The sequence below is a fragment of the Pristis pectinata genome, chromosome 2 (genome assembly GCF_009764475.1).
Source record: "Pristis pectinata isolate sPriPec2 chromosome 2, sPriPec2.1.pri, whole genome shotgun sequence".
NCBI lineage: Eukaryota > Metazoa > Chordata > Chondrichthyes > Rhinopristiformes > Pristidae > Pristis > Pristis pectinata.
In genome coordinates this window covers 59881461-59895467 of record NC_067406.1, presented here as the reverse complement: position 1 = coordinate 59895467, position 14007 = coordinate 59881461, and the positions used below count along the sequence as shown (strand labels likewise).

General features: G+C 40.4%; 1 protein-coding gene across 2 annotated transcripts in view; it reads right to left on the bottom strand.

Annotated features, from left to right (window-relative positions):
• Window positions 1–313: 313 nt before the first annotated feature.
• LOC127584923 (zeta-sarcoglycan) overlaps window positions 314–14007 on the bottom strand; it is a 740120-nt gene continuing 726426 nt past the window's right edge. For both annotated transcript variants that reach the window (XM_052041943.1, XM_052041951.1), the window contains exons 7-8: window positions 11045–11168; window positions 314–830 (exon numbers count right to left, since the gene is read on the bottom strand). In XM_052041943.1, the coding sequence (XP_051897903.1) occupies window positions 636–830; window positions 11045–11168 (319 nt within the window). In that variant the 3' untranslated portion in view covers window positions 314–635. The remainder of the gene's footprint in view (window positions 831–11044; window positions 11169–14007) is intronic.

Here is a 14007-nt window from a genome sequence, read left to right as displayed (position 1 = left end):
CAAAAATTATCAATATCACAAAGCTATAGTTTCACCAACTAGGTTAGGAAAGAATCTGGAAGTTACAGCTAAAATGATTTCTTTACACATTAGAAAACAAAAGGAGACACAAAAGAACGATTTGTTCATTCCTTTTCTGATGACTGACATGCAAAATACCACACTTCATTTAAATGTTCAGTCAAAACTATTCAGCAATCCCATGAATTCCTGTTTTTAACTACATGGCAAAACTAAAGTCCAGTTAAATGTTAAAAAGGAAACTAAAGTTCTGAGAAATGACATTATTGTATTTGTGGTATTAAATGCTCATTCCTTTCATAACCAGGTCCTGCTAACAATAAAAAATAACTATGTGCTTTACTTGGATTAGCAAAGGCACCTGTGTATTTCACCCCTTTCTGGAAAGAAGGGTGGCATCCAGTTTGTCCTGGTGCAGGCTTATCTCGTCATTGACAGTTAATACACTGGCTCAACCATTACCATTTGAAAGGCAGCCATATCCTCCTGCTCTGTTCCAGCAGAGGCTTTGTAGCTTCATCGTGGTTCCCAATTCACCGTCAGAGTCAAACAGAGCCAAGGGACAGTACCGAAAAGGCTTTTACGGTGGTAAAGTTGCAACTGCGTTAATAGGTTTAAATCCGCAAACAGACGTTGCTGCTGGACTGGCAGGTGGAACCCACTGATGCCGGAGACAGAAAGAGTTTGCCATTGGGACACACACATACTTCATAGACAGTCTGACGCAGGTTTGAAGAACTGGCTGAGGGTGAAGAGGCTGAACCCTGGGGGATGTTTCCCAATCGGATTGTTTTTGCATTTAAAAATATCTGAAGTAAAAAAAAAGACATTTTATTCACTGGTAAAAGGGTATGCTCTGTGATGCTGGCATGGCCCCAGCAGCGTAAGCTGGATGTATGCTGATGTTTATTAAATACTGCAATTAAACATCATGAACATTTTGTTCCACTTAGTTCATGCTGGTTTACAAGACAGCCCCAGTGTAGAACCACCGACAACATTGAAATAACACATGCAGCTTTATAATGGTGTAACTTATCTTCAGGGGTCTGTTATGAAACATGACACATTCTAGAAATGCTGATGAATCCAATTTATTTCATACTTAGCACCAAATAGGTTTCATGCCCTTCCCATATTTTGCTGACCAAATCCTATTCTTTCATTAAGTATTCTCTCCTACGTTATAGTTTCTCATAAAACATATGCAGCCCTGAATTTCCCAGGGGCCAGTGACAGATTACTGCCTTGTTTCTCCCAGAAACCAGCATTGCTTTTAGATCCAGGCGATGAGTTTATGATAGTCCTTGGTAAGAAAACTGGACCATGCTTTTAAAAAGAGCAGCCAGAGGAACGAATTCCCACAGTGGATTGGAAGATGGCCTTTTTATTGCAACATACCAAGTGTGCAGGACTGGGCAACCATTGTTGGAACAGCTTTCTTAGTCCTGGGCTCTCTCAGTTTGAGTTGGGGTAATAGATCTGCTCAGCAGGATAAAACATGGTTCAACTAATGGCCTGGCTCTTAGCTCAGATGACTATTAAAATCTATAGGAGGATGGTTAAGGAAAATAGGCTTGAAAGAGTTAAGGTGCTGTCGCTTTGGCTGGAACAGTAGATCCATGAAATTAAACTGTTTTTGGACTCTCTGCCTGCAGGTGCAGAATGACAAACAGTTATGGCAAAATGAAAAAGGGAAGAAGAGTCTGAGAGGTGAAGCTGTCTGCATCATTATGTCTTATCTCCCTTTCTAGCTGTGGGAAGGCAGACTAAGATTTCTTGTTATTTGCTAAAAAAAACAATGAAATGTAATTTTATAAATTCTTTGCTGTTAGTCTTCACCAGACACAGCTTGTTGGACAATTATTTTTCTACTTCTTTGTTAAAATTGGGGAAAAGAATGATGTTGAACAAGGCTTTATTTGCAGTTAACACATATTTTCTGTAGACTGAGTCATCAACGGGCAAAGCTAGTGCCAGGGCTATAAGGTAAGGAGAAGGTGTGAGTGAGGTGGAGGGGTAAGGACAGATCGTTGGATCAGATGACTTTTGCCAGAGTTGCATTTTTTGGGCTAAAACCGAAGTGGGTTTGGTTCTCTCACTTTACAAAAGATTAAGAGGGCACCTGGCAGGTGAATAAATCTTTGCGAGTAGATGATATGGGGAATCGTCACCTACCTCGAGAGAAATAGGTCACGCAATTTTCAACTGTAATCTGTAAACCCCCACTTAAAAAGAATTATATATTAATTCTTGCCTATGCTAAGTAAAGTAGTACAAGTATAACCAACATGCTATCAGTATCAAACAATGGAACAAATGCTCTCCGAAGACAAAACCATTGTGATTCTTTAAGTACAGGAGCATTTGTTCTGCAGGTAAAAGTCATTCAAGTCTGCATCGGCACTAATAGTTTGTCAGTTCTGCTGATCCAGTGTGCCATAGTGGAACAGCCACCTGCTTAACCCTGTTCAAGTTAACCAACCGTTAGCCTTAATCTTATGATTTATCTCTCTCTCTGCTGCCCTGCATTCTTTATGATAGTACAATTAACTTGGAAACTAAAGAAACTGTCCGAGCTGCAATATATGTGTCACCAAAAGACACTTATTTTTATGGCAGCTAATGAAAATTGAATCTTCTATTTAGTTGAATATCTTGGAGTCACATTTTGCTAGGGCTAATTCAATGGTGAGACTGCATAATACCAGCCTCTTTGATACTAACTCTATTCTCCAATCTTACAAATGCAGCCATGCCATGGTCTAGATTTTTCATGGCCTTCTTTAAAGGCATTTCCTGGTGACAAATGTTATTTTTTAAAAATAATAATATCGCAAGGCTATCTGCTCCAGGAGGGAACATGCAGGAGAGTGGGATTAATTGTCAATCTTGCTCAGCAACTCAGCATGGGTGTGGTGATTTGACGAGGCCTAGGAAACAACTCCGTCCTTTACGAGAGTGGGATGGATCTTGGAAGGACTAAACAGAAAGCTATGTTGTTCCATTTATCAGCTACCAATGGATCTGGCAGGGCAAATGCTGAACATAAATCACTCCAAGCTTTGTTCCCTTGTGTTGGTAAAAGTTGAACCCATTTGGACTCTCTGTGCTCTCACCTGAGTCTTTATTAGGCTTTACTGGATGGAATTCCCATATGTGCCTCCAAGATGGAGAAGTGAAGTACAGAAGACACAATCAGACCTTTTTACCAGAAAACAATTGGAAATAAAATATGGGACAGAATTTCAGTGGAACTGTGTTGTATTCCAGAATAAAGCCATCATGCAGGTGATATGTTCACTCTCTGCCTTTAACCCCAACAGGGCTTTAATCTGCTCAGTTTGAAGGCAACAAAAAGCCTACCTATGGACCTTAGCCATATCAGAAGAGGGAGGAGCAAATGATATTGTGGAAGACTAGGATGGAGGCTATGTGAGTGTAACTTCCAATAGGAAGAACAGGACTGGAAATTTTAGTTATGAGAAAAGATTAGACTGACTGAAATTAAAACAGAAAATGCTGGAAAGACTCAGCAAGAAAGAGAAGCAGAGTTAACATTTCTGGTGCAAGACAGAGGAATGGGGCACAGGTGTGCAGTTATGGGGGAGGTACAGTCACATACAAAAGAAAAACTAAGTCAGTCCAGTAGAACAAGCAGGCATGGGGATGTAAAACCACATGGGAGGATTGGAAAGCTAAATTGCATCTATTTTAATGCAAGGAACATGACTGGTAAGGCAGGTGAATTTAGTTTTGGGAATATGGTATTGTTGCTATCAGACTTTTTCCCAGGGCAACAATGGCTAATATGAGAGGACATAATTTTAAGGTGATTGGAGGAAGGTATAAGGGGGATGTCAGGGGTAAGTTTTTTTAAACAGAGCATGGTGGGTGCATGGAATGCACTGCCGGCAGAGGTTGTGGGGGCAGATACAGTGGGGGCAGATACATTAGGGACATTTATGGGACATATGAATGATAGAGAAATGGGGGGCAATGTGGGAGGGAAGGGTTAGATAGATCTTTTTACAGGATAAAATGTCAGTACATCACTGTGCTGTAGTGTTCTATGTTCTATGTTCAAATCACAGAGAGTCGTAAGAGCAATAGAGCTATAATAGCGGGCGATTTCATCTAACCCAGTATTAATTGGGATTAAGTGGGTCCTAACATTTCAGTTAGGATGAGAGACTGGATATGCTTGTTTTCATTGCAGTAGAGGAAGTTGATAGAAATATACAAAATAATGAAGGGCATAGATAAAGTAGATAGTATGATTTTTCCTGCATAACAGAGACATCTAAAACCAGAGATCATAGGTTTAAATTGAGGAGTAAGGGAGTTGGAAGGGATTTGAGGAAAAGAAATTTCCCCCTTGGGTGATTGCAATCTGGAATGCACTGCCTGAGAAGGTGGTACAGGCAGGTTCTCTCACAACATTTTAAAAGTATCTGGATGACCACTTGAATCACAAAGCCATAGAAGACTACAAACCAAGTGCTGGTAAGTGGGATTAGAATAGATAGATGCTTGATGGATAGATGCTTGAAGGGCCTGCTTTTATGCTACGTGACTCTATGATTGTATGAGATGCTCCCTGCTGAGCGTTTCTAGCTTTTCCTGTTTATATTTAGATGTCCAACATCTGCAGATTTTTTTTTATTTTCAGAGGCTGAAGTAGTTTTGTTTTGGAGCATAGGAGACTCAAATGTATATTTAGCTGAAAATCTTGGAGTCACATTATCAGCAGCCTAGAATAAATGGAAGGGGCATTTCCTTCTTCAGCGGTCGAAAGACTAAGGGATAGAAGGGGCATTTCCTTCTTCAGCGGTCGAAAGACTAAGGGATGGAGATTTAAGTTAGTTGATAGAAGGTTTAGTAGGGAGATAGGAAAACTTTATTTAACCAGAGGCTGAAACTCACCACCTAAAAGGATGGTGGAGACCAAAGCCCTCATCACATGAATTCTCCCACTTTAAGTAATCTCCACAACACCCCCCCGCACCCCCCCCCAACCATGCCTCTTCTTTTCTTCCCTTTCCTAGCCTATCTCTCTTTCTTCTACCCCTTTTTTCCTCCTTACCTTTGACCCATCCCCCGGTGGACCTGCTCTCTCCTCCTCCCCCACACCTGCCTATCACTATCTCTTACCTGCATCTACCTATCACTACTTGTAACCACCCCGCCTCCCCTCTTTTGTCCACCTATCACTGCTCTGCTTTTCCCTCTTATATATTGGGCTTCCCCTTTTCCTGTCTTCAGTCCTGAAGAAGGGTCCTGACCCAAAACTTTGACCACCTGCTTTTCTCCACAGATGCTGCCTGGCCTGCTGAGTTCCTCCAGCATCATCGTGTTTTTCATCTAGATTCCAGCATCTGCAGTCCTTTGTTTCTCTCATCACATTTACCAAATGTGCAATTGAATAGATGTAACTTGCAGGACTATGGATAATTTAGAACCTGGTTGTAGGCTGTGGGGGGGGAGTGGATTCACTCACTTTTTGTCCAAATACCTCCTTCCATGACATGAATTTTCTAAGATTATGAGATGATGCGGCAAACAAATTGATGGAGTTTGTAACTGTGGTCAAGGAGGATGAAATTGCCAGCTCGGATGCAATGCTTCTGGCCAGAACCAATACGGTATTCTTCAAAGGCATTCCACAGTAGCAGTGCAAATTGCTTTTGTTATTTAAGTGTAACATTACTGGCTGAATTCCTTTCAGATTTCCTAAACTTTAACTCATTTCCTTGTACCGGAATGTTAGGTGTGGGGCATCCTTCAGGTGGTGTATGGATAGCAGCCATTAATACAAACGAGAACCATTCTTGAATCTAGCTGCATGAATACACACCACTGTATGCAGAAAGGGCCATTTCTCAAACAGTGATAAAAGAAGGCTGTTTTGGGTGTCTGGATTCCCAACAAAGGTGTTTGAATATTGCAAAGGTGTTCTAATCAGTTGTATCAGTTTCTTATCAGTTAAGGGTGGTCCCAATGTAAATATATAATTCTATGGATCCTTTTGCTCTCACCCAAATGTTGAAGTTGAAACTGTATTTAATCACCTGCTGTTATCTTTGTGCTTAAAGAATATACAACTTCAATGTACTTTAAATTCAGTGAGATTCTTTCAAGATTCATCTAAGAGAGATTCTTCCAGAACGCCTGCTTGTTGTGCTGAATAAAGATCGTTTACAATTACAGCTCCAGTCTCTCTGTGACTCCTTCACAGTCATAGCATCCCAATAATTTGCTGTCGAAGATATTTTGACTGGATAATTATTGCAAATGGGAATATGTGTCTGAATTTTGGAAGTGCCATATCAAACATGCAACAATCCAGAATTTGCCTGGTGATACTACAAAGGGTAATTAAAAATTGACAAATCTTTTAGATAACAATAGTGAATCAAATGACTGACTTCTGATCTGACAAGCCCTAACTCACGTGACACTCTGAAGTGATTTTGATGAGCTCATAATCAGACTATCATCTTTTAATGATCATGAACTTTCTCCGTATACTCATGACACAGCCCCTGCTACTGTCCCAGTATCATTTTAAACAAACACTCATTTTAAACAAACACTCATTAGATGTGGCTGTACTCTTCACTTATTCTGAGGCTTTAATTGTTGATCAAAATGACCCCAGTCTAATCACTTAGCATGAAACAATGACAGTCACAGCTGTGAAAAGCAATCCTGAAAACATGCTAAAGAATGACTGCAAGCAACTAATTTCATCTCAGAAGATATCCATAAATAATTCAAATTTTGCTTTCATGGCTTCAAACAATACTTGATTCAATTAAGTGACATTCTATTGTTCACCCTCAACCAACGAAGATTTCCAATTTTACATGTCTGATAATACTTTTGTAGCTTATTCTCAGAACATACCTTTATTTAAATATGGAATGTAAGGGATGCTGTTAAAGCTGACATTTCTTTAGCATCTCTAATTGCTTTTGTAGCGGCTGTGGTGAGCCACCATCTTGAACTGTTAAAATCCTTCCCGTGATGGAACACCCACAGTCAATTTGGAAAGGGAGTTCCAGGACTTAAATCTAGTGGTGATGAATGAATAGCCATTTATTTCCAAATCAGGATAGTATGAGACTTGGAGGGGAATCTGCTTGGGGCGGTATTCCCATGTACTAATTTCTCTTATCCCTCTTGATTGTGGAAGTCATAGATTTGCAAGTAGCTGTCAGGAGTCATGTTTTGCAGATGGTACACACTGCAACTACTGTGCACAGATGGTGGAGGGAATCAGTGGTAGATGGAGTGCCAATCAAGGGGGCTGCTTTGTCCTGGGGCTTCTTGAATAGTATTGGAGCTGAAGTCATGAGGGCAAGTTGAAAATATTCCTGTTATGCCTTTTTTACGCAACTAACTACTTTATTTCATGGAAAATGTGCATAGTTGGTTAGCTTAATGGAAGCCAAACATACCAAACATACAATCAAAACATACCAAGTTGTACGCAGAACAATTGATTTTTCTTATTTATAAAAGCACACCACAAAGGCTGCGCCCTCTTGTACATTTTGTGTAAAGGAGATGAGGTGGGGAGTGGCATTACATAGACACTGTCCTCCAAAGCTTTTTTTACATAGCTCATACCTCGCTTGAGTACATCCCACAACACATAATCCTGGACCTTGGATTGAAATAATTGGCAGCCCTTGGTTCTTGTTGTGATAGTTACTTCTGCTTGAAGATGCCTTATGGCAACAGGGTCTCCCAGCAGCAACTAATGTCTGTCTCAATGTGTATGCTCAGGACAGGTCTTATAGCACAAAGCCCCACATTTTCAAACTGTTAAGAGTTGAACTGGGGAAGACACCAGCACATCTCTCCCCATATCTTATGCAGGAGGTGGGTGACATTCTCATCCCCACTGCAATTTTAAGGCTGAGCATGTTGGAAAGAATGCATGGGAGGACCCTGATCACCGTCCACACTGGCACCAGGTCAACAGCTTGGCAAATGCCCAATGAGATCAATCTTTTCTTTCTCCTCATTCTGGGCTGATTATTGTTCGGCAGCTTTATAGTCAAAGGAAGCTTCTTCACCGAGGCAAGGTAAAGAGATGCCAGCTTGAGGGGTTGTCCTGCATCTGCTCGACCATTGTGTTAACCAGGCTTAGCTTTCTAACTGTGAGGACTGGTAGGAGGTCAGTGTGTAGTAACACTGCGTAGTTGCAGGCTGGGCCTCTCTTCACCTCCTGAGGGAGCCATACATAAAGGTGGCGTTCAGGATCCAGCAGCGTTTTCACGTTTCTGTGGGCCTGATACAGGGTCACAAATGAAGCAGCCCATGCATACATGCATTAGGTGTGGGCTAATAAATAGCAAGTAAAAACTGTGCCACAGAAGTGCCAGGCAATGAACATCAGCAAGAGGAAGTCTCACCACCCACCCACCCCTGACACCTTGGCACTCAATGCACTAGCATCACCGAATTCCCCACCATTAATATCCTGGCAGTCACCACTGACCAGAAGCTCAACTGCAACAGCCACATAAATAACATGGCTACAAGAGCACGTCAGAGGCAGGGTATCCTGCTGTGAGTGACTCATCTCCTGAGACGCAAGGCCTTTCTATTATATAAAAGACACAAATCAGGATCTTGATGGAATACTTTCTACTTGCCCGAACGAATGCAGCTCCAACAACTCTCAACAAGCTCGAGGCGATCCCCAAGGCAAAGCATCCCACTTGATGCAATTCCACCTACATTCTAAACATTCATTCCTCCAGCACCAAATCACAGTGGTTCCAGTGTGTAGCTTCTATAAAATGCAATGCAGTTAGTCACCCAGGCTATCCCAAACATACCTTCCAAACCTGTGACCTCTATTACCAAAAAGGACAGAGACAACAGGTGCATGGAAGCACGACAACCTGCAGGTTCCACTCCAAGCTGCACATCACCCTGACTGGGAAATAGATTGCAGATCATTCATTATCACTGGGTCTACATCCTGGAACTCCCTATCCAGAAGCACTGTGGGACTGCTTCTTTGGAAGGACAGCTATGGTCCAAGAAGGTAGTTGACCATTACCCTTCTCAAGGGCAAGTGAGGGTCAGATCTTGGAAAGACTTTGTAGAATCAAAAGGTGCCCAGCCTGTGACCTGCTCTTGTAGCTACATTATATATTTGGTGGTTCAGTTAAGATTCTGATCAGTGGTAACCCCAAGATGATGATATGGAAGATTCAATGATGGCAATGTTATGAATGTCAAGAATGGGTGGTTACATCTCTCTGCAGGACATAGTAGATGCCTGGCAATTGTGTGGCAGGATTTTTACTTATCACTTATCATGCTTGAATTTTGTCTTGGTCTTATGTCTTTTTTTGTTGAATTGCAGATGGATTTGAACAATCATCAGCGAACATCCTCATTTCTGATCTTAAGAAGGAAGTAAGGTCATTGAGGAAGCAGCTAAAAGTAATTTCTTATAATCTTGAAAATGGAGACCTATACTTCAGAAATGTGCCTTTAAATGAACCAGCAGCCACTAGATTTCTTGTAGTTATAGTTGAACCAACCAGAAGTAATAACTTGGATTAAAATCTATCGATTGAACACCATTTTGTGACAGTCCTTCAAGCATATTGACAAATGGTTTATTAATTTCTAAAAATACTTATCCCAGTGGATTTTGCCAATGTCAGCCCCTAGCAGTTTTATTCTGTGCAACTACTCTTGGCAAACATCTAATTTGAGATATTAGTTCACAAACAATTTGGAGAAACTCAAATATTTCGCAGAGACATTTATAATTAGTGCAAGGAAATTGATCAGTATTGTCAGAGCTAAGAGTTCCCTTCTTCAAAAATTTAATCAAGCTATCAGTACATTGAGGTTGTATTATTTTTCCTGACACCTATCTTGAAACATGGATCGATGGATAAATGGAATATTGTGGTTGGCACATCTGTAATATCTGCAAAATTATTTTTAAAAGTATTATTTGGATGTTATCTGGGCCCTTCTTCTAACAGAGGGAAACAACACCACTGGTATGTATTTGCCATAGGGGGTGAGGAAAATGGAACAGAGGCATTAGCTCTGATAACCATATCAAATGCAATTTTCCTGAGGCTTTCCATGCAGTTGTATTCAGCACAAGCTCAGCACTGCTCTAACAATGGGCTAGAGGGTGATATTTCCATCTGATTTATTTTCTTTAAGTTCAATTATTTAACACCTCACAGTGAAGAATGCATAAACTGGTGGATTATTACATCTAGAAGGGTTTCATGGTGGTTAATGAGACAACTAGGAATAAAGTTCAATGTTAAACTTTCTTCCTATAATTTGAAGACCAAAACAGCCATGAAGTGAGTGTTTCATTGGAGGTCCCTCAGAGCCATAACAAGGAGTTTGGGAAAGGAAAGGAAGGGGGGGAATGCACAATTTGGAATTCAGCAGGCCCAACTGGAGGCCAATGCATACTATGAACACAATACAAGGCCTCAGTGACCATCCATTGGATGTTCTAATGCAGATCAAAGATGGCTCCAAACTAGATAACATTCCCTTTCTCCCCCACCGCCCCCCACCCCTGCAGAAAAACATCTGTTCTTCATCCAAACCTCACTTCAGCAAACAGCTCTGCTACCATTTCTGCTGCGAATGTACAATGAAACCCCTCAACCCTCTCCCACCTTCTGCAGCACAAGCTGAGATTTGGATCTCAGAAAACCAATCTTAGATACCATACAGGTCTCTACTTAGCTTTATGCCTTCCAGCGAAGAATCTTCCCTGGCAGCTGCTACCAACCTTCTTATCACTTCTGCACTTTCTCCAGTGCATCTTTTCTGTGCAATCCAACCACATAAATGTAATTATTGGCTTCTAGTCTTCTGTAAATCAACTGCAGTACATCATTTGCCCTCTTTTTATGTCCAGTTCCTGGCCAATCACTATCCTGATAAAAGGGAACTGAATCAATAACAAGCCTCACGAGTTCAAGTCTCCCTCACAAGAGCTTACCTCCCCATCCGTAGACTGGAGCTCTAGTTCTCTTCGACAGGTAGCCTTAAGCTCTCCTTCGGCTGCAGTGATATGTACTCCCTTTGGGGCTTCCATTGTCAGAGTCCGGGTTGGAGATTCCAACCTGCAAATTCCATTTGGAAAGCAAAATCGTGAGGAACAAAATGTCTGCTAATATGAAAGATTTTCCTTCACAAATACAGAACTGTGAAAAATGGATTGAATTGTCAAATTATACAGTTGATAACTGAGACTGCTGAAAGAGGAATGGTGATGCTTTATTTCAGGAAGCTGTGCACATTTTAATCAAGCTGTAAATCAAAGTATCACCAGGGTTTATTTTGGGCAAGCTTCAAATGCATTTCATGCAGAAGAAGTGTCTCAAGAAGCTAAATTTTGCGATTTATATTCAGAGTACATCATGGCAGATTCAGGCAATTGAAAAATAAACAACTTAAAAAAAACAAATAAGTTTCACAGTTTGATTTTAGGAGATTTTCTTTCAAGCTAAGAATAAACAAGAACATATGAAATGGGGGCTGAAGGAAGCTGTACAGTCCATGGATCCAAATGCTATCCAATACAGCCACATCTGCTCTGATGTTGGACTCAGCTCCACTTACCTGCTTGAACCACATAACTCAATTCCATTGAATGCTGTTCTTGCTGTTGGATCAGCACAGAATTGCTGTATATGGTAAATATAGCAGCAGTTTTGAGTTCTACTTTGAAAGAATTATTTAATAGAACTGAAAATTCCACATCCGTAGTATACCATGTTACTTAAAGGATGCATTGCATTTAGAATGACACAATATCAGCTGACTAAATTAGAGGCTTGGGTGGTAAATATAAAAGCACATTGTTTTGGATTTACTGTCAGCAGTAATTAAAACAGTTACATATATTTTCCACCTTCACTATTATTTTTGCTATTTATTTCCCTTTGCTATCAAACAATAAAAAATTGGATGTAAGCAAGAGGTTTTGAGGCTTGTATTATTCCATGCAATTGACTTGACTTCTACTGCTCCAGCTGTAATGAGGGCACAAAATAGAAGGAAGTATTTGTCTGGTTAGGGAATATCTGTGGAGGGCGAAGCAGAGTTAGTGCTTTAGGTCAATGTCCTCTCGTCAGCACCTTGAATTTGAGTATTCCTGTTAGGTCCCATGCTGAAAAGGCAGTTAACTAAACTGAAATATTGAAATATCTCCCTGGTATCTCAGTAAATAAAAGCACAGGGATGGTGCTGAGTATACCACATTAAAAAGTTTTCTGATCTGCAATGAGCCAAGCAATCTCAACCAGAGCAACAATCACAGTCACTTTTCTCAGGACTTAAGGGTGAATGTTGAGATTCACAATCTAGCAATGCTTATGGAGGCTGCAGTGAGAGGATAAAGCAATGTTTGTTTTGGCGCTGCCAACCTTCATGAGTAGAATCCATTTAATGTCCATGGCATGTATGAAGAATGGCCACTTAAATGAGATATTAGTGTCTGCCACAGTAGAAGGTGTTACCCTTGGAAGATAAGGCATTAAAGGAAAAAGTTGGTAAAAGTTATCCAGCCGAATTAGCATAAGGTTCTTTCAAAAGCAAGGTAGACATGACCCAACCATTGAATTAGCATCATCACTGAGAGGGATGCAGACAATCAGCATCTGACATTGATTCTTCAGAGGTCAAATCGGTTACAAAGTTACAGTCAAAACTCCCATGCAGAATGTGGAAAATTGCATTAAGTTGATTTTGACTATGTTCTTCATTTTAATTGGGTAAGATTATTCACGATTTTTTTTGTAATCATAGCCCTTGCAAATGCCAACATGTATATAAAGTCTATAAATCAACTGTAAACTTATACATGATATCTTAACAAATTTCTACTAAACATCTTGCAGCTACTTCAATGGAGATATTAGGGATCAAATAGAGGATAAAAGGACTTCAGAGAAATTGAACAGTGGACTAAATAAAGCTCAGAATAATTTAATTATTCATTTCAAACTGTTGTAAGTCTTCGCTTGATTCATGCAAAGCATCCAAAACACTGGCATGAAACATAAAAATGCCATTTGTCACAATCAATTGAAGGCAATGGATATTTAAACATAAACTCCTAAGACGTGAAATGGCAATAATGTATTCTGAACTCAAGTACATTGCAGACAAAATAACAAAGACAATTTAACTCACAAGCCTCAAATATCATTCATGGGACTAGAATGATCAGGCAGAATTATAATTTAGTTAAAATGATAAGCTCATTTTTTGGGGATGATCTTTAAATGAATATTGGCTTTTCATAAATGCTCTTTGTTAATATCTGATTAATGATTCTACTTGTTAAACATGGCAAGGTAACACATTGCTATATATTTCATTAATTTCTGATAGAGTCATAGAGCAATACAGCACGGATACAGGTCCTTCAGCCCAATGAGTCCATGCCAACCATGGTACCCACCATCTATTCCCAATTTCCTGCTTTTGGCCCATATCCCTCGAAGCCCCACCCCTCCAAGCTCTGCCCTTCCATGTACCTATCCAATGGTATTATCTTAAATGGTATTATTGTACCTGCCTCAACCACTTCCTCTGGCAGCTCGTTCCATATACTCAGCATTCTCTGCGTGAAAAAGTTGCCCCTCAAGTCCCTTTTAAATCTTTCCCCTCTCACCATAAATCTATGCCCTCCAGTTTTGGATTCCCCTACCCTGGGGAAAAGACTGCTACCATCCACCTTATCTATGTCTTTCGTGATTTTATAAACATCTATAAGATTACCCCTCACTCTCCTACACTCCAAGGAATAAAGACCTAGCCTGGCCAACCTCTCTCGAAAACTGAGGCCCTCTAGTCCTGGCAAAATCCTCGTAAATCTTTTCTCACTCTTTCCAGTTTAACCACATCTTTCCTATAACAGGGTGACCAAAACTGTACACAGTATTCTAAATGTGG